Here is a 26,210-nt window from a genome sequence, read left to right on the forward strand (position 1 = left end):
CAGGTATTTTGAAGAATAGAATTATAGCGGCAGGTGCACAAATGCAGAAGTTAACGTTTCATATTGAATCCCCCTCTAAGAGGGGTATTCAATCTGAAACGTTAACTTCACTGTCGAAGTTAACGTTTCATATCGGATTTTTTTTCTGCGTAAAGGTAGGGTGCGCGCTCCCGCTTAGCCCCGTATTCAATATCAAATTATCGAAAACGGGAAACTCCGAAGTTGGATTGGCGTAAAGTTATGAAGTTTTCCGTAAAATAATTGTAAGACCCCCCTAAAGTTGGGAAAACATGGGGGCACACTGTGGGTCCCCCCGTTTTAGCCTTTAAGTGAAAGTCGGGGATTTAAATAGCCGCAGCAGGTGTTTTTTTTACCGACATTGAGCAAGTGATGCAGAAGAGCACTTAGGATTTATCAGAAAAGATTTTAAGTGGTCCCATCAAATTTGGGGTACATTAAAATGGGTCCTAGCATATTTTGGTGTCCCTAAAGTAACTTTTTTTAAATTCTGCATTTGTGCACCTGCCGCTATAATTCTATTCTTCAAAACACCTGCCGCATACATGCAGAATAGCCCTGAACCTATTTGCCTATTGTTTTTCAATTTTTGGCCATGTTTTTTTTTATCACCACAAATTTTTTTTTTTTTTTTGGTGGTGGCCCATTTTAGATTTTTTTTTACACAGTTCTTTGTTAAATGTCAATCTCAGGGCTGCAGGCTATTTTTCTAAAGTCTGCACCCCTAAACCCCAATTCTGCACTTTTTTGCCACACCTATTCAATGGTGAAAACTTATCCCCGTTTTATCACTTTGCCTTTTCAAAAATGCGATAAGTCTTTGATATTGACTACGGTGTAAAAGTAAAACCTGAGATAATGACGTCATAATTGCGATATTAACGCAAAAAGGGACTTATCGATCCCATACTGAATACCACTGTAAATGTAGCGTGCATTTCCTAACTAATGTGTGCTCCCTTCTATATATTTATGTTTTTAAAAATGTGTTTTGAATAATTGTTTAAATAAAAATCAAAATAAAATTACGTTTTACTTTTAAAATGTAGGATTTTCATATCATGACAATACCCCGGCCTGTAAGCATCTTTGGATTGATTGGAAAAGATAAGTTGTTTTTTTAATTCACATTTGTCTCAAACAATAACTACCTGGCTTACCATTTCAGGTTGATGTTGGTCGTATTATCTTGGCCATGTTGCCCGAACCCGACCAACCTCAACTTCGTCCCAGGCATAGGCCTCGTAGGCGTGCAAGGCCCAAGATATATAGAACGCGTGTCACCCTTTTTGGAATGCCAGATGATGAGGTCTTAAGACGATACCGTCTTCCTCCAAAAATCATCCTAGACACTCTCTCATTAATAGAGAGTGATCGTGAACGGCAAATTAACAGTCCTACAGCAATACCACCACTTACGCAATTAATGTCGGTGTTACATTTCTGTGCCTCAGGATCCTTTCAAACCACGGTGGGAATAGTTGCTGGAATATCCCAAACCTCCTTTTCAAGGATCCTGAGGGAAGTGATGGAGGCCATTTTTAAACACCTCCATCATTTTATTCAAATGCCAGTGGATATGGGTTCCCTTAGTGTGGCGAAGGCCAATTTTTACCAAATAGCTGGCTTCCCACACATCATAGGGGTTGTGGATGGCACTCACATACCACTTCAGCCTCCAGCAAGGCTGGAGGCTATTTATAGGAACCGAAAACACTTTCATTCACTGAATGTAATGGTGGTATGTGATGCCTCCCTCCAGATCCTGTCCCTGAATGCCAAATTCCCCGGGAGTGCACATGATTCCTTCGTCATCCGGCAATCAGGGATTTGGCAAAAATTAGACAACCTACAAGCTGGTGATGCGTGGCTTCTGGGTAAGTTGACATCTTCCGTGGCAACCAATGCAAAGCTTGTTACACAATGGTCCTGATGTTTGTTTTTTCACAGGAGACAGTGGTTACCCTTGCACGCCCTGGCTGCTCACTCCTTATTTGGCTGCCACACCAGGGCCACAAAGTGAGTATAATTCCGCACTTACAGCCACCAGGCAGGTGGTGGAGTGCTGTATCGGCCTTTTAAAAGGCCAATTCAGATGCCTCCACCGCTCTGGTGGCGAGCTCATGTATTTGCCGGATATGGTTTCGAAAATTGTGGTCCTGTGTGGGATATTTCACAACATCGCCATAAGGAGTGGTGTCCCAATGCAGCCAGAGGATGCCTTGCCTGAGGATGGCTTCCCCGAGGTTGGTCGGAGGTCAGTATGTGGGGGGGCCATATGCGATGATGTGGTGGCCAGATATTTCAGGTAATTATTGTCAAACATTTACTTAATTGACACAATGTCGACATGTCCGATTGTAATGTGCCTTTTTTAATATTTTTTAATTTTATTTTTTTCTTGTCTTCCTTTACAAACCTCGAAAAAACGATGCCTACTACCTGCTCCACTAAATTGTGTACATGTGGCCACATTGGGTCTAACTTTGGCATTAATTATTTCATCGCCTCATTTGTGGATTTATGTTGGCCTGCTACTTATTTCATCAGTTCTTGATTGTTTCTTTTGTTGTTTGCTTTTGGTGTTGGTTGTTTTTTGGAGTGTCTTTTCACTGTGTGAATTGCTTGTCACAATTCACTTTCTGTATGTGTTTGGTATGTATTCAAATTTTGTTTGCCGTTAAAAAGAGTGTTTTTTTCAAAATTAGAATCACGTGTAACCTGGCACAAAAAATGCCACCTTTCGTAATGCCTAAACCTGTAATGTGTGAAATGTTTAAGTCTTTGAACATGCTTTGTGGCTTTCAAAAAACATCAAAGGTATTATGTTGAATCAGTAGGTTTTCAAAACTAGGCCTAAGCAGGTTTATTTTTCAATTTACATTACCCACCCAAAAAAACCCAGAAAATGTTTGAATTTCTAATAACCTATTGGTATGGTGAGGTGTTTAATGTGGCAGCTTACATACTTACTAGCGCTTTGTACAATATAATTTACCTTACTTTAAAGAACATGATCAAATAGTCGACTTATGGAAGGTTAAACAATGTAATTGTTTCAGACAAGGAATGAGACTCGTTAAAATCCAACGAAATTTTAATTTCAAACGAAGTTTTGGAAAAAAACAAACAAGAAAAATAAAAAATCAGCTCCGAAGGGCCGCCGCCATGTGGTCAAGGACCACTAACATCTGGATAACGTGCCCACGCAAGGCGGCCAATCCCTCCTGCATAGAATGCAGCCGCCTCTGGTCCTCTGTTGGAAAAAACAAAAATGAAACTTAATAAAATGACACCTTACATTATAAGTTTACAAAACAAACTAAACAAATAAATCTAGGTTAAACAAAGATCCAGTTGTGATGAAAAAAACAAAGTACTGGCAAATGCAAAGATGGTATAAATACTAAATTACAAATGAACACACAAAAAGGCGACCACAAAAAGGACGAAGTACCCTTGTTAGGGTAAACAATAACTACCCAAGTATGAGTGTTTGGACATGTGTGATATGTATCAGTGATAAAAATCCAAGACATTGTCTATCAAATTAAAAATGTCGCCACTAAATTGGATTTGGGTGTTTTGAGGCCCTCCATCCTCCTCCTCCTCGGAGGTGGGCCAGTGCTGGTGGCTACACAGAGGGGAGATCTCCGAGCTGCTGGATGGTGATGAAAAGCGCCGGGGGGGGGGGGGGTGTGAAGAAAAGAGAAGGGGGGTGGAGTGGCGGGTGAAGAAAAGAGAGGGGGGGTGGAGTGGAGGGTGAAGAAAAGAGAGGGGGGGTGGAGTGGAGGGTGAATTTTGGTGGTGGGGCAAATTGCCAGAGGGAGGGGCCTCAGGTAGTGGCCGGTCAGGGATGGAGGGGGAATTGAGGGAAGGTTGGGGAGTTGTTGCTGTGCTGGGAGTCGGACTCAGGGGACGAGGCCGGCGTCTGTTACTGCGGTGAGGCCGGCTTCTGCGTTCAGCCCCTAAATGAGGTTTGAAAAATGTTTAGTCTTTTTTTTGGGGGGGGGGGGGGGTTGGCCACAAATTAACAACTCCACAAATGTTAAAACATTACAAAAAATGGAAAACATGCACACGCAGGCCTGTCAAAAAACTACCAACAGGGCTATACTGGAAACATGCACACGCAGATAGGCCCACAATAAGCAAACAGGGCTATACTGAAAACATGCACACGCAGATAGGACCACAATAAACAAACAGGGCTATACTGAAAACATGCACACGCAGATAGGACCGCAAAAAAAGCCCAGAAAATAACCAAACAGATACTTACTTTCAGCTATACGCAGCCGAAAATAAGCCAGCAAGCGTGGCGTGCGGCAGCGCAGATCCGACCACCTGCGCTCTAGCTGCACGATATTTCGGCGTGAGCCGAAGGAGCGCAGGCGGTGGCGAACCTCCGCATAGGCGGATCGCTTCTGGCGGTTGCTGATGGGGGGAGGCTGGCTGGTGATCTGCCGGTCCATCACCTCCGTTAGCACCAAAAGCTCCCGTCTGGTAAACGAGGAGGCTCTCATGATGGCAATGATTTTTTTTACACCAAACAGTTTTAATAAAGGCCAGAGATAAAATTTGATTGGCTAATGTACTTGGTAAATTAACAGGAACCATTCTATTGGTTATTGTATGAGTCATGTGTCCTCCAGCCTAATAAATATAATGTGAGTTATGATAGGCTTGATGCAGTGACATTCGTAAGCTAATTTAAATAAAGAAATGAAGAAACTAAAATATGCCTAACACAAACACATGAAAACAATAGGATCAGTGGTTACAACATGTATTTTTTATAAAGTAAAACATTGGTGAAACCGTACGTATTCTGCGGGAAAAATGACACACACGGACAAGAATAAAGTTTATTGAAAATGGAAAAAAAAAAGGATTGCAAACATGTGAAGAGCAATTAAGCTAATTAATATATTGATTGGCATGATACGATTAAAGTATGTATGCAGAATGAACGAGCAGGTAATCGAAATCTGACAGGCCCACTTCCGGTTTGGACTTGTGCGAGCGTTCCCTGCAACCAAATTTGGAGATGGACGGTCGCAATTTTGCTCGTTCGTTAGCTAGAGGAGGGGTTGGGAGACTTTGGGGCGGAAGATTAGCTATGAGCGAACTTACGAGCGAGCTCTTGAATTTAAATTTTCTCGCTCGTTCGTCGAACGAGCGATTATCCACTTGCGTCCGCCTCTGAATCAGGCCCTCAGTTCGACTCGGAATCCCCAGGTTTCGAGTGTGCTAGGCTTTCAGGAAAACTGTACTGCTTATCTCTAGTGAAAAGTTGAAAACAGCTAGCAATATGTTGTTGCCAGCCAGCCCCTGTCTTCTGTACAAAATCTCTGGGAACTGTACAGTATTTATTATATCTTATATAATAGATATGATTTATTCCAGAAGCAAAGCACTCACAGTTTAACAGCAAAAATCCTGGATGCAGGTTAAGTTAAATAATATTATTAATCTGTGAATGTATTTTTTCTTCTCTACTGTACAGCATATTACTTCCAATAAACCAAGTGCCAAAATTCTTTATAAGGGTTGTACCAAAGTTAACCAACAGCAATTATTTTGATTTCTGCAAAACTGTGAAGTATGTTTCAACTTTTAGTCTCATCTTATGGACTGTTTTCTGTACAACATTTTCAACTGCTTTGTTCCGCAGGGTGTACACTATGGGGTTTATGAGGGGCGTTACAATAGACGGGATAACAGAAATTATCTTATTCAAGTGTAAAAAGTCACCAGTCTTAGGTCGAACAAACATGAAGATAGTTGTAGCATAAAAAACAATGAGAACAATTAAATGGGATGCACACGTAGAAAATGTTTTGTACCTGCCAAAGGAAGTGGGAAAGTTCATTGTTGCTTTGATAATACAAGTATAAGACATCATTATTGCCAAAAAGCAACCTAATATTACAAAACAAGATGAGACAAAGACCATCCTTTCAATGCGTGAGGTCTCAGAGCAGGACAGCTTGATCAATGGGGCAAAGTCACAATAATAGTGATCAATCTTATTATGAATGCAAAAAGAAAGTTTGGAGACCTGTAAGCACGGGACAATGACAACCATAAACCCACAGAACCAGGAGCCCAACAGAAGTGTGGTGCAAGTATTGGGATTCATGATAGATAAATAACGCAATGGATTGCAGATAGCCACAAACCGATCAAAGGCCATTACAGTCAGGAGGAAATTTTCTGTGGCACCAAAGGAGAAATGGAAGAAAAACTGAGTCAAACAACCAGCTGTAGAAATAGATATATCTTTGGTAAGCAGAGCCCACAGCAGTCTGGGAACAGTGACTGAAGGATACCAGATCTCCAAGAAGGAGAATCCACTGATGAAAATGTACATAGGCTTGTGGAGACTTGGTTCACTTTTAACCATAATGATAATGAAAGCATTGGCTGTTATAGATAAAATATAAATGATGAAAATAAGACCAAAAAGATAAAATGCTGTCTTATGCATTGAAAATCCCACGAGAGCAAATTGCGAAACAGCGGTGTGGTTGCAACATTGTACTTTTAAGATGCTAATCTGTATATATAAATAAAACAACAGTATTTATAAACATTGTGATAATGATAATGCTAATAAATAGAGAGAGACAGACAGACAGATTCGATAGACAGAGGGAAGCAACACTAGCGGCTCCCTCAGCTTGCCTCCTGCAGCATCTTTGAAACGTTCTTTCGCAAAGTGACCAGTGAGCTGAGTATACTTTATATAAAGCCGTGCACAGCCAGTAATAATCATCCACAGGTATCACATATTGCTGCTTTGACCATGGACGAATGACTGTGTGATTTATATTTCTGGAGGAGAATAATTACTAATCAAATAACTTGCTGACAGACTTGTTTTTTTCTTTCCATGAATACCCAGGAGACTGACTCTATATTAACAACTAGATTATAATTAGGGGTGTGCACCGGCCACTTTTCGTGTTTTGTGTTTTGGTTTTGGATCTGGATCTTTCTTCGTGTTTTGGATCTGGATTGGTTTTGCCAAAACCACCCTTCCGTGTTTTGGGTTCTGGGTTTTGTGTTTTGGATCTGTATTTTTTTGAAAAAAAGCATAAAAACAGCTAAAATCACAGAATTTGTAGGTTTTTCTGCTCCTATGCTATTATTAACCTCAATAACCTTAATTTCCACTCATTTCCAGTCTATTCTGAATACCTCACACCTCACAATAGTGTTTTTATGTCCAAAAGGTTGCACCGAGGTAGCTGGATGACTATGCTAAGCGACACGAGTGGGCGGCACAAACACGTGACCCATCTAGGCGTGAAACTGCAGTGGCAGACAGGATGGCATTGAAAAACTAGGCCCCAAACTGTACATAATGCAAAGAAAAAAAAGAGGTGCAAGATGGAATTGTCCTTGGGCCCTCCCACCCACCCTTATGTTGTATAAACAGGACATGCACACTTTAACAAACCAATCATTTCAGCGCCAGGGTCTGCCACACAACTGTGGCTGAAATGATTGGTTCGTTTGGGCCCCCACAAAACAAGCTGGCAATTAATCTGTCCCTGCACAAACTGGCTCTACAGAGGCAAGAAGTCGTCCTCATCCTCCTCATCCACAGATTCCTCACCCTCTTCAATGTTATGTACATCCTCATCCTCACAGAGTATTAATTCGTCCCTGCTGGAACCACAGGTCCCTCTGTACGTTCTGGAGGCTGGTCTCCCTGGAAGAGTTGATCATTCATTTTATGAACATCATCTTCTCCACATTTTGTGGAAGCAACCTCCTACGCCTTTCGCTAACAAGGTTCCCGGCTGCACTAAACACTCTTTCGGAGTACACACTGGAGGGGGGGCAACTCAGGTAAAATAGAGCCAGTTTGTACAGGGACCTCCAAATTGCTTCTTTTTCCTGCCAGTACAGGTACGGACTGTCTGACATGCCTACTTGGATGCTGTCACCGATGTAATCCTTTAACAGACAGACGCACGCTTGTCGCTGCTGCTTTGAGGATTCAAGTGCGGCTACAGCCCACACAATTCACAAAGACAGAAAAAAAAAAAGAATATTTTTATTGTTTGTGGAGCACACTTTGAGGGTTACACCACCCTCTAACAGACAGACGCACGCTTGTCGCTGCTGCTTTGAGGATGCAAGTGCGGCTACAGCCCACACAATTCACAAAGACAGAAAAAAGAAGAAGAATATTTTTATTCTTTGTGTAGCACACTTTGAGGGTGTCACCACCCTTTAACAGACAGACGCACGCTTGTCGCTGCTGCTTTAAGGATGCAGGTGCGGCTACAGCCCACACAATTCACAAAGACAGAAAAAAGAAGAATATTTTTATTGTTTGTGTAGCACACTTTGAGGGTGTCACCACCCTTTAACAGACAGACGCACGCTTGTCGCTGCTGCTTTGAGGATGCAAGTGCGGCTACATCGCACACAAGTCACAAACACATTAAAAAAATAGTTTTTTATTTTTTGGAGCACTTCGTGAGTTACACCACCCTTTAACAGACAGACGCACGCTTGTCGCTGCTGCTTTAAGGATGCAGGTGCGGCTACAGCCCACACAATTCACAAAGACAGAAAAAAGAAGAATATTTTTATTGTTTGTGTAGCACACTTTGAGGGTGTCACCACCCTTTAACAGACAGACGCACGCTTGTCGCTGCTGCTTTGAGGATGCAAGTGCGGCTACATCGCACACAAGTCACAAACACATTAAAAAAATAGTTTTTTATTTTTTGGAGCACTTCGTGAGTTACACCACCCTTTAACAGACAGACGCACGCTTGTCGCTGCTGCTTTAAGGATGCAGGTGCGGCTACAGCCCACACAATTCACAAAGACAGAAAAAAGAAGAAGAATATTTTTATTGTTTGTGTAGCACACTTTGAGGGTGTCACCACCCTTTAACAGACAGACGCACGCTTGTTGCTGCTGCTTTGAGGATGCAAGTGTGGCTACATCGCACACAAGTCACAAACACATTAAAAAAAATTTTTCGATTTTTTTTTGGAGCACTTTGAGAGTTACAACACCCTTTAACAGACAGACGCACGCTTGTCGCTGCTGCTTTGAGGATGCAAGTGCGGCTACAGCCCACACAATTCACAAAGACAGACAAAAAAAGAACAATATTTTAATTGTTTGTGTAGCACACTTTGAGGGTGTCACCACCCTTTAACAGACAGACGCACGCTTGTCGCTGCTGCTTTAAGGATGCAGGTGCGGCTACAGCCCACACATTTCACAAAGACAGAAAAAAAAAGAACAATATTTTAATTGTTTGTGTAGCACACTTTGAGGGTGTCACCACCCTTTAACAGACAGACGCACGCTTGTCGCTGCTGCTTTGAGGATGCAGGTGGAATCTAGACGGGATTTGGAACCGAGGACACACTACCTCCATCAATTGTCTAAATCCCACTGCACTAATGTCGGATACCGGACGCACGTCTAACACCAACATAGCAGTCAAGGCCTCAGTTATACGTTTTGCTTCAGGATGACTGCTGTCGTACTTCATCCTCATCGCTAGGGACTGTTGGAGGGTCAATTGTTTAGTAAAAGTAGTGATGTTCCTACTTCCTCTCTGGGATGATGAACAACTCCCAGCAGCAGCAACAGCACTAGTAGGAAGTGGTTCTTGATCTTTCCCTATTTTATTTTTATCAGAGAAAGTTTGGTCCTCCATTTATGTTATATTGATATATATACGTGCGGCTAAAGCGCACACAAACACAGAAAATATTTTTTTATTTTTGCTGGAGAGTAGTGCACTTTGTGGGTTACACCACCCTTTAAGAAATGAGCCAGCCGGCTCTTTACTTATGGGACACAGGCGCACGCTTGGCGCTGCTCCTTTGTTGATGCACGTGCAGCCACAGTGCACACAAGTCACAAACACAGAAAATATATATTTTTTTGGTTTGGAGTGTACTTTGGGGGTTACAGAACCCTTTAACGGTCAAGCCAGCCGGCCCTTTACTTATGACACAGGCGCACGCTTGGCACTACTTTGTTGATGCACGTGCGGCTACTGCGCACACAATTCACAAACACAGAAAATTATTTTTTTTTTGGTTTGGACTGGAGTGTACTTTCGGGGGTTACAGCACCCTTTAACGGTCAAGCCAGCCGGCCCTTTACTTATGACACAGGCGCACGCTTGGCACTACTTTGTTGATGCACGTGCGGCTACTGCGCACACAATTCACAAACACAGAAAATAAATTTTTTTTTGGTTTGGACTGGAGTGTACTTTGGGGGTTACAGCACCCTTTAACGGTCAAGCCAGCTGGCCCTTTACTTATGACACAGGCGCACGCTTGGCACTACTTTGTTGATGCACGTGCGGCTACTGCGCACACAATTCACAAACACAGAAAATAATTTTTTTTTTGGTTTGGACTGGAGTGTACTTTGGGGGTTACAGCACCCTTTAACGGTCAAGCCAGCTGGCCCTTTACTTATGATACAGGCGCACGCTTGGCACTACTTTGTTGATGCACGTGCGGCTACTGCGCACACAATTCACAAACACAGAAAATATTTTTTTTTTTGGTTTGGACTGGAGTGTACTTTCGGGGGTTACAGCACCCTTAACGGTCAAGCCAGCCGGCCCTTTACTTATGACACAGGCGCACGCTTGGCACTACTTTGTTGATGCACGTGCGGCTACTGCGCACACAATTCACAAACACAGAAAATAATTTTTTTTTTGGTTTGGACTGGAGTGTACTTTCAGGGGTTACAGCACCCTTAACGGTCAAGCCAGCCGGCCCTTTACTTATGACACAGGCGCACGCTTGGCACTACTTTGTTGATGCACGTGCGGCTACTGCGCACACAATTCACAAACACAGAAAATAATTTTTTTTTGGTTTGGACTGGAGTGTACTTTCGGGGGTTACAGCACCCTTTAACGGTCAAGCCAGCTGGCCCTTTACTTATGACACAGGCGCACGCTTGGCACTACTTTGTTGATGCACGTGCGGCTACTGCGCACACAATTCACAAACACAGAAAATATATTATTTTTTTAGCACTTGGGGGGAGCACCCCTGATGGACAGAGCACCCCCTGGACAACACTACAGCACCTCTTTAGGACTGGGACACTGCACAGGACTTTGGAGTGGACACAGCCCCTATGGAGAACTGACTGCACAACACAGTCCAGCCAGCCCCTATGGACTTTGAAGTAGTGGACACAGCCCCTATTAACAACAGCAGCACAGCACAACACAGCCAGCCCCTATGGACTTTGAAGTAGTGGACAACAGCAGCACTACACTACACTACACTACACAGCCCTAACTCCCACCCTCCCTCTTCACTGTCCACAGCCGAGTGAGAAAATGGCGCCGACGTGGGTACCTTATATAGGATCCAAAACCCGCGAGACTCGGAAGGCGGGAAGATGACGTTTTGCCTCGATTTCAGAATCCGAGTCAGGCGGGAAAAGTCGAGCCTGACTCGGATCGGACTCGGATCGGGGGGGCTCGGGGGGGTTCGGATTTCAGAAATCCGAACCCGCTCACCCCTAATTATAATACTAACATCCTATTGATTAGGAGACTACCAAATTACCGTTTTCTGAGATATTTCATATGCTGCTTATTCAGATTCATTAAGAAGGATGATGATTATTATTGATTAAGAAGGATGATGATTATCAATCAATTAGTGTCTCCAATTTGCACTTTATTAACAAGTCTATGTTATGTGATTAAAATGTTGAAATTTACAGACCTCCTATGCTAGTTTATTCTGCGATTTTTATGTTTATACTGTTTTTTGAAAACTGTGTTCTCAGTTTATTGATTTTTTTAGGGATAATTACTGATAAATTGCTGCACGAATACATTTTTATTACTATCTTTGGACAGCTCTCCCTATATTGTTTACGGGTTGGGTATGAAATCCCAGCGGCTGAATAGCCGCGGATTCATATCCCGACGCCGGAAGCCCGAACAATGAAGATGCGGACAGGGGCGGTAAGTAGCCTAACCCTACCCCTCTCCCCCCTTAACCCTAATCCTCCATTAGTGGTGCCTAACCCCAACCTCCCCTCGTGGTGCCTAATCTCCCCCCAGGGGTGCCTAGCCCTAACCCCCCCCTCCGTAGCCTAATCCTAACCCTCCTCGGGGGGTGCCTAACCCTAATCTCCCCCTGGGGTCACTAAAACTAACCCCTTACAGGGCCCTGGTTGCCTTTGTTTAGGATGCTGGCTGTCGGGATTTCGGCAACAGGCTAAAGATAGGCATCAGGATTTAGATGCCTATCTTTAGTCCCGGGTCAGGCTTCTGACGTCGGGATTCTGATGGACTGCATCCCGGGCTGCCGGTAACTTAACTACATCCTATTGTTTACAGATAGATAGATAGATAGATAGACAGATCTGGGTAATATTTTTTACTTGTATAAAAGGACCACATGAAATCTTTATCCAATATCAGACACTTGTGGCAGACGAGTCTAGGGATTTGAAATTGTACCTATCTACCTTGCGGTCCGATCACAAGGGCTTACTTGGGATGGTTCTCAATATCAAATACTATTAGATGTGGATAAGTAATAGCAATTACATAGGGGGAGGGGCCCTACATTGCACAACCTAAGCACAATGTGAGGTGCTACCTGCTGAGACTTGTAGTGCTGCAAGCCAAAAAGAGACAGATGCAAGTGCACACTCTAACCATGCTGAACCTAATAATATAACTGTTAAATAGCATCAAAGAGGTTCTTTGCATAATAATGGCCATAATTATGGGCCTGCCCACCGCGTCCAGGTGACCTCTATCAGGCAGGTCCCTAACACTCCCATGGAACAAGTAATAGCAATTGTCTACCATGAAACATTCCAGGCTCCGTCACGTGTACACAATATAGTTCAGAAGCTTGTAAGCATCCACAGTCATTGAAGAAACTAATAAAAGGAGTATGTTACATTGTTCACAGGAGGCAGCTTTTTAAAACTATTTGGGGATGCTCATGTTCTGCTGTATGGCAAGCATAGTTATGGTAAGTTCCAGCACCAATATTGGAAATGCCCAAGTACCCATAGAGCTGGCACCTATGACATTGTCCCCATGGTGGTACATTTGATTTGGGTAGAGTAAACATCCCTCATGTAGTCATTGATAAAAAGAAGTTTAGAATCTCTGCTCATCACTAAAGAGATTATGTTCCCCCTTTCACATGGGATGTAGACAATTAATCTCGAAATCCCGGCACCGGAATCCCGACCTGTGGCCAGGACACCGGCACCGGAATTCTAACAGAGGTTGAGATGCCAATGTCAGAAGCCCTACAGCCGGCATCCTGATCGTATAGCGGGGGGGGGGATAGGTTTTGCACCATGGGTAGGGGTTAGGGTTTGGCTGCGGACAGGAGGGGGTTTAGAGTTAGGCACCACTGGGGGGTTTAGGGTTAGGCACTAAGGGGGGAGGGTCAGGTTTAGGCATTAACCGGGAGGGTTAGGGTGCAGGCTAGGGAGGGTTAAGATGCCCGGAAGGGAGGGTTAAGGGGTGAAGAGGGAATGGCTAGGATACTTACCTAGATCCTGTCGGGATTCTGAGCATCGGGATGCCACTGTTGGTCTTTTGACATCCCGACTGCCGGTCTCCCATACCCAATCCCTTTCACATTACCAGCAATAGCCCGGATTATTTCACGTGAGTGTGCAGCAACCTGGGATATTGCTCAGTGTGAAAGAGCCCAGTTGAAATAACCCGGGTATGGAGCAGGGTTGAACACCGGCTCGCGGTGCAGTGTGAATGGGTAACCCGGGACCCGTTCACAGCATAGGAAGAGCTGGTGTTTGGAGCGAGTTGGGCGGCCAGCTTGAAAGCAGTCTCAGCCGGGTTGCACCCGGTATGGACCTGTGTACAAAATCCCGAGTTTGACCCGGCAATGCGGTGTGCAAGGGGTATTAGTCTAGAATATTCTCATAAGGATTAGAAAGACACAGTTAAGAAGCAATGAGGCTTACTATTGGAATCCCCCTCTTCACAGTCTTATTCTTGTTAATATTTTTGACTATAGCATAGCAAAGAAACGCGTTTGAATAGTGCACATTGGATTTACAGTAACCTCATAGCACTGCACCACCACAGCATCACACCGTTCACACGGACGAAGAGGGCGAACACGTCACAGGGAACCAAGTGGACGGAAGCGGGAGCCGCCAAGGTAGGCAGCAATAGGGAGAGACAGAGAATTTCTGATCTGAACTGACTCTACCAGTATACCGCTACTGCATGGCATTATATTGGAACCCAAATAACATTTGCACGGACGTCAAATCATCTAAAAGGGTTATAAACATTGTTTTAATCACCATTCTTTTCCCACAGGTATTGCGTTTTCATTTTTCACATATGATCATACAAGCGCTCTCTATTTTTATTTTTATATATTATCATTATTTTTATGAAGAGCTGCTAGAAGTAATGTCCATAAACACAGACTATATTATCTTTCCATATAGCATAGCACAGCCAGACTGTCCAATGAATGATCACTCTCTTAGTATCACGTCCTCCCCACAGACAAAATCCTCCATTGGTACAAGCCGTCACTTTAGTGTAGGGAGTGATAGCGTAGTTTCCTGAAGTTCCTCAAAACCCAATAAGAGGACCCTTTGCTTTTCTGAACTCCACCAGAGATTCAGGTAATTCTGGAGCATCAAGACCCTCTTTTTCAGATAATGATGATTATTTTAGTCTACTACAAACTAGGGAGCAAAGAGACGCATCAGATAGATACATTTTTGTCCATCTAATAAAATTTATTGAAGAGCAACAGGGTTCACATTCTGAGCATGACCCTGTGCTCCCACCAAACTAAAACAAAACTGGATAAACTGACTTTAGAGAAAATATACATACTGTAAATTTAGGGAAGAGTTAGAGACAATCATCTGAACTACGAGCTGATATTTATCAGCTGCTAACAGAAGCATTACCTGGTAAAGCAATTACAGTCGCACAAGAAAAAATGTGTGTTTCTTCTCAGAAAGAGAAGGCAAAGACCCTCATATCCTGTATCATAAGAATCCAATAATGTAACTGAGGGGTGCTACCACAGACATCTATATTATGTTTAAAGACAAAAGAGGATAGATGAAATGTCATAAGTGGTGCACTCATTATTAAAACTTGACCTTTAATATTAGAAGATTAATATTAAATATCAATGGAAGAAGAGTGAAAATTGATAAAAAAATATAAGTGTGTCATAAAGATTAAGTTAATGTGATTAAAAATTGATCGCGGTACACGTGTCTGCCTCTATCATGTCACAATAAATAATGGCTGGTATTGTCTTTTGATTTATATTGTTGATACTATCAGAATTCAGCCAGATAGTTTGTGTGTTTGTATTACTGCATAAAGATTACATAAAAACCAGAGTGCTCTGCTTATTATTTGCAGGGTCAAATATTGAGGATCTTATATAATCCCTTGGTTTCAGCTTATCCAGCAGACCATGGGTAAACTTAGAATTTGTCATACTGGAAAGTGTGTTAATACGGTTTATCAGAATATATTCTATTCTTTCACATCCAGTGATTACAAATTCTCAGGGAGTAGTTTTTACAATGTGCTGGGATGGTTAAGGTGAGTTATATTTTACTACTAGATAACTATCTCAGTGTCACATATAATTTCTTTATTCCTTAATGGAAGTATCTTGAAGCGATTTTTCACAATAATATATTAGAACATTAACACATCCTCCCACAGCTTCTATAAATACAGGATAATAATAATAATAATAATAATAATAATAATAATAATAATAATAATAATAATAATAATAATAATAATAATTGTTTGGCCTGTCAGGAAAATAATATTTCAGATACAGAGGACTTCTTACTATACTTACAATAAATGTTTTAAGGTGGGAACAGAGGAATTATCATGATCAACTACATAATGTCCTTCCATATCTCATGTCTCCGCAAGTTGAGGAAGGTATAAGACCGATAATGCACACTAAAGAGGGTGTAGCTTTGGGGTACTTATATATTTGCATGGTGATAAATGCTACCCTATTACATATTACAGTTCACCCTTCAATTCAGTGGCCTTGGGTTTCCTGCCATGCGTTATCACTCATTCATTGTGGAATCCTAAGAACCTCTTGTGCTGGGTTCATCACTCATTGTAGCTGCTCCAAATCCAGTAGCTGCTCTTATATTGAAACCAACAATACAGTAAATGTTCCACTCTGACACTGATCACATATGAAATTATATTACTGTCTTCTGAAACTATCACCCTCGCCAGGGGATGTAGTCAGGAAGCCGACGGTCTAAATACTGACCGCCGGATTCCCGACTGTCTAATCCCGGCAAGGTACTAATAACAGGCGTCGAAATCCCGACGCCTGTCATTAGACCTACGCTGGGAGCTCGACGCCCGGCATACCGAACGAAGGTAGGCCAGGTGCGGTCAGCCGCAGGTTTAGGTTTTAGGGCTCCCGGGATGACTTAGGGTTAGGCACCACCCCAGGAGGGTTAGGTTTAGGCACCACCCTGGGAGACTTAGGTTGAGCTGCAGGGAAGGGGGGGTTAGGTTTAGGCACTTAGAGGGGGGTTAGGGTCAGGCACTTGGGGGGGGAGGTTAGGGTTAGGCAACCCTAAGGGAGGGTTAGGGGGGAAAATAGGGTTAGTTATACTTACCTTATTAGCGATCAGGATCTTCACCTCTGCCGGGCTTCTGCTGTCGGGATTTGAACCGCTGGTCACGTGGCCGGCGGTAATACTTACTACACCCCTCACCAGATGTTCAGCGTTAGCCCTACTTCCCTCTTACCTTAATGTACTGGGCAAGAACCACATAAGAGCATGCAAACAACATCACAATTTTCTATGCTGTGCATAAATTTGCATCATATTTAACTGGATTTGGAATTGATGCACATAAAGGGGGGTATCCACTAGGCGATTTTGACAGGCGATTGCATGTTATCGTGCAATCGCCCACAAATCGCCCGCAAATCGGGTATGTAAATGACAAAAATGACCAGAGATGCACGTGCCCGCTGGTCGTTTTTGCTATCTACCATCGCCCGTACATGCTGGTCAACCTGATCCCGTCAGGTTCAGCATGTACGGGGAGCAATAGAGAGCACCTACTGTTCTCTTCTTGCTGCCGCCGGACCTCTCTGCAATACACGGGAAAGGAAACAAACAGTCACAGCCTGATGACGCTGGACACTCACAACATGTGAGTGTCCAGCTTCATCAGGCTGTGACTGTTTGTTTCCCTTCCTGTGTATTGCAGAGAGGTCCGGCGGCAGCAAGAGCGGCAGAGAGGTCCGTGTCTTGATCTGCCTAGACTGAACAATGTCGTAATCGTGCTCTCGTTTGTATATCTAGTAGTGGATACCCGCCTTAACTGTATATGCTTCTCTATTAGTAATCGTGTATTCAAGAAATCTACTCAACTGTGTAAATAAAATAAAAAAATCATACTGTTCGCACAAAATCACCATGGCTTCTTTCATAGTCTTCTTTATAATAAATCAAGAAATTAAGTTCATTTTTTGAGATAAGACTGAAATGTGTGAATGAGGGGTGTTGTTTAGCAGGTGTTATTCGGGGCTATGCAGGTTAGGCTGTGTAATATGTATTGGATTCTGGAGGACATAGAATTCCAGTGTAGTGATTTGCAAAGAAGTGTGCAGCAGATTTGGAGCAGCGAGAGAGTAAGAGCAGTCTTGCTGCATTTATGAAGGATTGATGTGGAGATAGATGGGTGAGGACAATTCCAGAGTAGGAAGATTAGTCAATGCGGGAGACGATGAGAGAGTTTATAAGAGTTTTGGCATTGCTATTGAAGTATCTCTCAATATGCTATTATATATTCTCAGGATTACAAACTTATCAGTCCACTTTTCAAACTACATAGCTGACATAATGAAAAATTATGATAGACCTACATCCATATTTACTTTATCCATACAGTCTTTAAAAAAATATATTGTTGGAAGCATGCCTCCATCCAACAGTATGTCAAATACTGGACAATGCAAAACACATACTCCATTTAAAAAAAATCATACACATCTTCTTCAACTAATCGTCATAATGTTATAATAGTAATGCGAAATCAGATACAATTAAAAACAGAAAAGTGGGTTGGTGGATCCATGCCAAAAAGGAGAAGGATTGTAGAGTTGTAGAAGTCCAGAATTATGCAGCTAAAAATCAAGGGAGCCTAAAACTACAGGTAGTTCCTAAAAGTGACGTGTGGAAGATGTGTGTTGATCTGGCACTGTCCTGAGCACTTATATTTCTGGATATAATGTTATGGGGTCTATACATCAGCAATCAGAAAAAAATGATTCTGCATTTTTTCCCCCTGATTTTACGATCCTCCAATACACTAATATGCACTTATACATTCCAGATAGTTTTCAGTAATTTGCAGATCTTTTTTTTTTTTAGCAAAGAACAGATCTGCCAATCATGAAAGATTCATCATTTTACTAGTAACGGTTGGCAAATCGGGTGATTGTTACCATACATTAGCAATCTACAGCCCCAAAGGTGAAATCCAACATGTTGGACAACCTGATTTACCGATCCAATCACTTTTTGGTCAGAATTGGCAATCGGTGAACCCCATATATTGCAGATATTTTTACACAATCATCTGCAAAATGGGGAATTGCCCCCAATTGATTGCTGATGCATAGGTCCCATTAAGATACTGCAAAGTAAAAGAAAGGGTACATAGTGTATACCTGACATAGACTGTAAGAGTACAGTGATTTTAGACTTGACCTATTCCAGCCAGTATGTTTGCATTGGACACTCTTAAACCATTGGCCGCTGGTAATTGTATGGATAACGTCAAATGGATTGTTTACTTCCCTTTTATTCTGAACTGAGATCTAAGGGGTCTATTTACTAAGCAGTGTTAGGAGACAGAGTGAAAAGTAATAGGAAAATGATAAGGTGCCAGCCAATCAGCTCCCAACTGTCATTTTTCAAACACAGCCTGTGAGATGACAGTTGGGGGCTGATTGGCTGGCACCTTATCACTTTCTTATCACTTTTCACTCTGTTTCCTAACACTGCTTAGTAAATAGACCCCTATGACTAAAACTGCCAATTTGCCCTCCATCTACTCAGCCAAAGCTGCTTAGTGGCCCTCACAAAAGCATGTGAACTTGTTGAGGGAAAATCTGTTAACAATTACATTAATTCTTAGTTTGCATTAGGTGTAGCACATAATTATGGGCACATAGGGAAATAACAGGGTTCCTGATTCAGTTGAGCTACAAAAATTGCAATTACTGTACGTTGCTCAACATCTAAAGGCATTATTCTTACAATCTGTTGCACACCCTGGAACACATGACTTGGTTTCCAAAGGCAATACTTTGGTTAACAATACTGCTAAAACAAAGTGACCCATAGTTACCAGAAAAAAATGATCTTCTTGTCATCTCAGTGGACCCTGATAGACTCCGAGATAAGGCCTCTAAGGGGTTTATGTGTCAAGCAGTGAAAAGCGTGGAGAAGTTGCCCATAGCAACCAAACAGCTTTGAAGTAGGATTTATCAAGTACAGTCTATAAAATAATAGGTAGGAGCTGATTAGTTGCTATGGGCAACTTCTCCACTGGCCCACTTCCCCAAGCTTTTCACTGCTTGATACATAGACGGACCCCTAAGTATGAAAAGGCTACATATACATCTTATGTTTGTATATAATGATCTGATCACATGTGGCAGTCTCCTGATGGCCATTTAGATGCAGGTATGGTGCTACAGTACTGCCATCACATGTGAGGAATTAGGGGTCTATTTACTAAGCAGTGTTAGGAGACAGAGTGAAAAATGATAAGGTGCCAGCCAATCAGCTCCCACCTGTCATTTTTCAAACACTGTGAGATGGCAGTTAGGAGCTAATTGGCTGGCACCTTATCACTTTTCACTCTATCTCCTAACATTGCTTATTAAATAGACCCCTAAGTTTGTTGAAAATGTAAAATCTCTTCCTAAACAGTATTGTTATGCATGCATTATTTGTCAGGCAAATCACATGAGCAAGAATGATTAGACACATAAAGCAGCACAACTTCCAACTTGGAAACCTTTTGAAAGTATGTAGATTGATTTTAGTCAAATGAAGAAGTGTTACAATTTGGAATATGTACCCATTGTTTGCATCCACATTGATTGGAAGCAAGAAGTTTTTTAAGGATTTTATTCCAAGATTTAAGCTAAACTCCGTTCAATACACCTTTTTTATTGCCGAGTGGGGGGATTGGGATTGAGAACCACCACTAAAAGAAAGACTGGGCTTTGCTTGCATGAAATATAAAGAGGAAGACTAGTGAGATTGACATTATTTCCTCTGGGGCCTCTATCCAGCCTTGACCTTCCTGCTAACAAATGCATTAAGACAGACCCTAACAAATGCATTAAGGTGTTCTATTTACAAGCCGCATTGCCTAAAGAACCGGACTAATAATTCCAATTCATCCAACAAGTATATATACAAATTGATGTACAGACAGGATACCAAAGACAAGGCTGTTTCCAAGTAATTGATTAAAATGAAAATGCATGAAGGAAAGGTATGCTAATGTCTCCTCTGCCCCTGTGATGTAAAAACAATAATTCTACTAAAGACATTAAAACATAAAGGACAATTAATAAATGAAACACAATAGAGCTATATAAACCATCATGGTAATATAGCAGATTCCCGGTTCTAAATAAAATATATTGTATAGCACAAATGTTCTGAAGGTGTAATATGTAGAAATTGACCATCTCCCGTGAAGTGCATCTCAGAGCTGATGATTAGAGATAATTCATGTATTTATGTATTCCAACTGGTAGTGTTCACTGTAGTATACAAATACCTCACAGAAGTGTCCTCATTCACTGTGGCTTCTGTTGTGCCAAACAGCCCCATATGGTTCGCAAGTTCCCAGAAGACTCTGCCATGATGAGTGTCTTTTCCCATTAAAATATGCATCATATTCACACAAAACCATTGGAAGCAACAAAACTACTTGGTTACATTGCACTGATTAATTTGATGTGTGACACTTGTACATCTGTGACTGAATGAGTCTGAATCTGTACCCAAAGTGCTACCGTGCAGCGGCCATGGCTTTTCTCACGCCAAGTTCCGTCTGCAACTTTGTACATGTTTAAAACTAATTCCTGTGCTGTTACAGTCACAGCCGAGCATTTTCACACTGTGAGTGTCTGTTTGCTGCGTCTGCGATGCAACAAAGAAGCAATATTTAAAGAAAAGACGGTACACTACAGCTCTCGGTGCGGCTCAGTCATGTCGGGCATCTCGCGCGGTTCGGCGTGTTCAAGCTAGGTGTATGAGGACACATCTGCATGTCCAGAAATAGCTCTGGACTACCTATGTTTATGTTGGGCGGTCTGCTCTGTTCCCCTGGAGAATCATCTATCTTTTCACCTTGTGAATACAACTTCGGCTGGCAGAGACATTAGAACACCTCTACCTAATGAATTTCCCTAGTAGTATATGAGACTTGCACTACTGCCAAGAAGAAAGGAATGAGTTCTGTTTTCACAGCAAAGTATTATTGTGTACTTTGTATGTACCATAAAATAATAGTTTTTTTTTCACCTTTACATTGATTCAAATTTCTGTAATCCCTCGGAAAGAGAAGAGTGTTTTGTAATGGACATTGGGCCTGATTCATTACAGATCGCTATTGCGATCGCGGCTGCGATTAGGCACGCAGATCTGCTGCAAAAATATGCTAATGACTGCAATCGCAAAACCATTGCACAACCAGCATAGAGAAGCCCACTGCCACCCACTACTGCTCTCACATCCGTAATACCTTGCAGTCCTGCGTATACATCGGGAACATTGAGTAACATCGGCCCCTCACACACAGTTACAACAGGTCAGACCTTACTCAGAAATTGCTAACCTCGTCGCATGCAGTGAGTACTCAATCTGCGTATGCCGTCACAGTGGCTAGTTTATGCATTTCCATGCAACGGCGTTCAAACGGACACACACGCCTGCATTTCTCCTACCACTCCCCCATCACCACCCCCAAATGTTGACTACCTGTCACTCACTCTGGTGGCCTTTCGTGGTCTGTGAGATCGCAGGGCGATCGCAATGCTGCCACCGCGCAGTACATACAACGATCGGCAGTCTGTGCACGCTATCGCTATCCCAGTCCATGCTGAATCAGACCCATATTATGCTGTTGTGAATAGCCTGCAGGTGCCTGCCTGCCACAGGAGATAGATAGAGATAGATAGATAGATAGATTTCCTTGTACGCAGCAGCTTGTGAGGTCACAAACACAAATATGTATGTACAATTTCCAGAGTTTGTCATATTAGGTGCAGTACGCTAGGGTATGTGATCATCACAGTTACCTATTCATCATATATGACAAGTAACAAACAAATAAGAATGAATGTGAAATGCTCAAAATTGCAGCTAGCCGAATCCACAATGTAACTACTGCACCCTGGACTAAAGCTAGGTTTATTTCTGCTGATTGTTTCCCTGTAGGAAATATCTCATTATACATACTACATGCATTGTGGGACTTGCGCTGTCTTTGATATGGCGTCTGAAGAGAAGAGACAGACGTTTTAGGATGACTATTAATAACTAATCACACTGGTTCCATTTGGAGTACTTTAATTGTAACAACATAAAAAAAATTCCCATTTGTCCTTACAAAGCAAATCGCCATAGTCTAGGGAACAAGCACAAAATCTCAAAGTAAATTAAATAAAAAATATTTTATTCTAAATTTCTTATATAATAAATGCTGTATATTACAATAATGGAAAACTTTTCATATTGATTATAAAGATTATTTGAATTTTTTAGTACAAATTAAATGATGCAAAACTGGCCACTATGATAAGATTCATAATCAACAGATACTGTAGAATGTAGATACAGTGGCAAACGCAGGATTTCTAGAGGGGGGTTTCCAAATGCTTGATTTTAGAGCGAGTGTGGCCAGTCCATGAAGAGGGCATAATTAGTACTTAAACAACTTTAATATGCGTCATACAAAGTGTATTGTGTGTTATAATTCCAGCATATACAGGACCAGTGAGCACAGTAACCCATTGTATGCCTCATACTGTACATAGTATATTGTGTGTCATAATTCCAGCATATACAGGACCAGTGATCACAGTAACCCATTATATGCCTCATACATAGTATATTGTGTGTCATTATTCCAGCATATACAGGACCAGCGATCACAGTAACCCATTATATGCCTCATACATAGTATATTGTGTGTCATAATTCCAGCATATACAGGACCAGCGATCACAGTAACCGATTATATGCAGGAGTAGGGCCATCCTGCCTGAGCTGAATGTATTTATTTTAGATGTGTGCACCATTCCACAGCATTGAAGCAAGTTCAATGCTGTGGACCAGAGATCACAGTAAGCCATTAAATGCAGCAGTAGGGCCATCCTGCCTGAGCTGAATGTTTTTATTCTAGATGTGAACACCATTCCAGGGCATGGGAGCAAGTCCGGGAGTCTGGGGAAGCAGCAGAAGGACCTAGCACTGCCCTGGACATATATGTACATATTGGGCTCTATAGCAGTGCATTCCTAACAGTACACGTTTTCCAGATGTCTTAGTTGGTGCACAGGTCATTTATCACTGGCTGATACATGTTAAAAATCCACAGGTAGTGCTAATTATTTCATTTGTGATACTAAGAATAAAATGCAGCACTAGTAAAATTCTATTATATTACTATTTCTATTGTTGTCATGGGCTGGGGAGGGGGGTTTCCAGGCAGACGGAAACCCTCCCTGCATTTAGCTATGAGATAGACAGATAAATATCTGTAGTTCCTGCTCCTCTCAATGTATATAGTGGGACAAGGGGCAGACACCATCATATATAGGATTAATCTCCCGTTTTCTTATGTTATCAAATGCAGTGTCTCCACCAAAATCGCATTCTCTCACTGGGCTATCAACCCAGGCAAGATCACAAGCTGTTGCTCTGTAAGCCCCCTCCCGACTTTCTGTAAGTGACTTCTGGAAACTCCCACACATACTGTAGTAAACACCAGGTAAAAGAGATAAGCCACTTGGCATTTTTATTATTAGGCCATGTAACCTGATAAGTTAGTGGGTGATGTACAACTTTAATCTTTGATAAGGGTGATAAAGTAAAGGGGCACATCCACTAGCAGACATAGAAACGGCTGCACGATTACGACATTGTAATCGTGCAGTTGTTTCACAGTCTGTGCTGTGCCTACACTGAATCGTTCAGTGTAGGCACATCAATCATCCTCTAACATCCTCAACCTGACGTTATTGTCAGGTTGACCAGCATGTTCGGGCGATGATTGATGTCAGAAACGACCAGCAGGAGTGTGCATCGCTGGTCGTTTCTGACATTAATGAGCGCGATGTGTGTCCGATTACGGAGCGATTGCACGATTACGATGTCGTAATCGTGCAATCGGTCAGTAATGTTGCGTAGTGGATACGCGGCATTACAGTAAGATGGAATATACACAATAGCAATGGTACAGCTATTGGCAGAATGGGTTGGGTACGGGATGCTGGTGCTGAGGATACCAGCACGTCAGAATCCCGACGCCAGCAACCCCATAGTTTTAGGATACCGACACCTGCCGGTAAGTACCCTAACCCTACTCTTACCCCTAAACCTACCCCCCCAAGCCTAAACTCCCCTGTACCCTAACCCAAACCCTCCCCCGAGCAGCCTAACCCTAACCCTCCTCCTAACCCCAATACTTGCCATCGGGACGCCAGCCTGCGTGATGCTGGCACCAGGATTCTGACTGGTGTCAGGATTCCTGCGCCGGCATCCTGGCGGCCGGGATGACAACTACATCCCAACAGAATGTATAGATATTTATATAGGTGTTAGTGGTGTGTAATATAGGTCAGTCCACACGACAAATAACTTAACCAGCTTTTCGTTTCTTAACCAGGCCCGAACAGGTTGCAGGATTACATACATACAGTAGAGTTAAGTCACTGGAAATGCAGGCATATTCACAGCACTATGGAAATTCTCGACACTGCTTTATAATGTAAGAACTAAATATAGTATGACAATTAGGCACATCAATTGTTATTATTTACTGTATATTAAAATATTATTAACTTTATATGTGTGTGTGTCTGTGTGTGCAAAAAAGACCAATCAATACTAGGTATGTGTGTTTTAGTTTTAGATCTGTATGTTTTCTAAAAAATAATAAAAATAGAAGAAATCACATAATTTGGGCCTGTTTTTGTTCCTACATTATTTTTATTAACCTCAATAACATTTATTTCCAGTAATTTCCAGTCAATTTTGACCACCTCACAGCTAACAATATTGTTTTCATCCAGTTTAGGCCAAAAGGTTGCATTGAGCTAGCTGGCTGAATAAGCTAAGCGACAGCAGTGGGCGGCACTAACATGCGGCAGTTCAGCTTCCAATATGGCACAGAGTGGCACTGCAGTGGCAGACAGGATGGCAGTTTAATAAATTATAACATTAAAAATATCAGGCAGTAATGCCCCAAACAGCACATAATGCAAAGAAAAGAGGTACAAGATGGAATTGTCCTTGGGCCCTTCCACCCACCCCTACAGATGTGTCCTCATACACCTTTGCTTTTTTGCTTCATTTGACACGAGATGCCAGCACGTCTAAGAAGCACCATGAGGAGTAGCAATTAGATAGATCCCAATTTTTTTTTCCTGCAAAAGTATTTGTGTTAAGTATCAGATTAAAGTAGTAAATTTTAAGAAAAATCACAAGGTGTGGCTAATTCGCAGATTTAAAGGCATGGCACATTTGGCCATATGGCTCGATTTTAGGAAAGGTGTATGCGTGGACACATCTGTATGTTGTATATAGTAAACAGGGCATGCACACTTTAACAACCAATCACTGCAGTGACAGGGACTGCCAATTGTGGCTGAAGCGATTGGTTTGTTTGGGCCCCCACAAAACAAGCTACCAACAGGCAGCTGACATTGCTGGCAATGATCTATCTGCGCACAACCTGGCTTTACAGAGGCAAGATGTTGTCGCCATCATCATCCGATTCCTCACACTCATCAGTGTGTACATCTTCTTCATACAATATTAATTCGCCCCGC

The 26,210-nt window shown here is 42.2% G+C and overlaps 1 protein-coding gene across 1 annotated transcript; it reads right to left on the reverse strand.

Moving 5' to 3' along the window:
• Nucleotides 1-5,596: 5,596 nt before the first annotated feature.
• LOC148538612 (olfactory receptor 6F1-like) lies at nucleotides 5,597-16,903 on the reverse strand. Its single transcript, XM_088453417.1, has 2 exons — nucleotides 16,859-16,903; nucleotides 5,597-6,580 (listed from the first exon to the last, which is right to left on the reverse strand). Exons 1-2 carry the CDS (start codon nucleotides 16,901-16,903, stop codon nucleotides 5,597-5,599), a joined length of 1,029 nt encoding a protein of 342 aa, XP_088309543.1.
• Between the last annotated feature and the right edge of the window lie 9,307 nt (nucleotides 16,904-26,210).

This window comes from Taudactylus pleione, unplaced genomic scaffold (assembly GCF_031769625.1).
Source record: "Taudactylus pleione unplaced genomic scaffold, aTauple2 ptg000039l, whole genome shotgun sequence".
NCBI classification, from domain to species: Eukaryota; Metazoa; Chordata; class Amphibia; order Anura; family Myobatrachidae; genus Taudactylus; species Taudactylus pleione.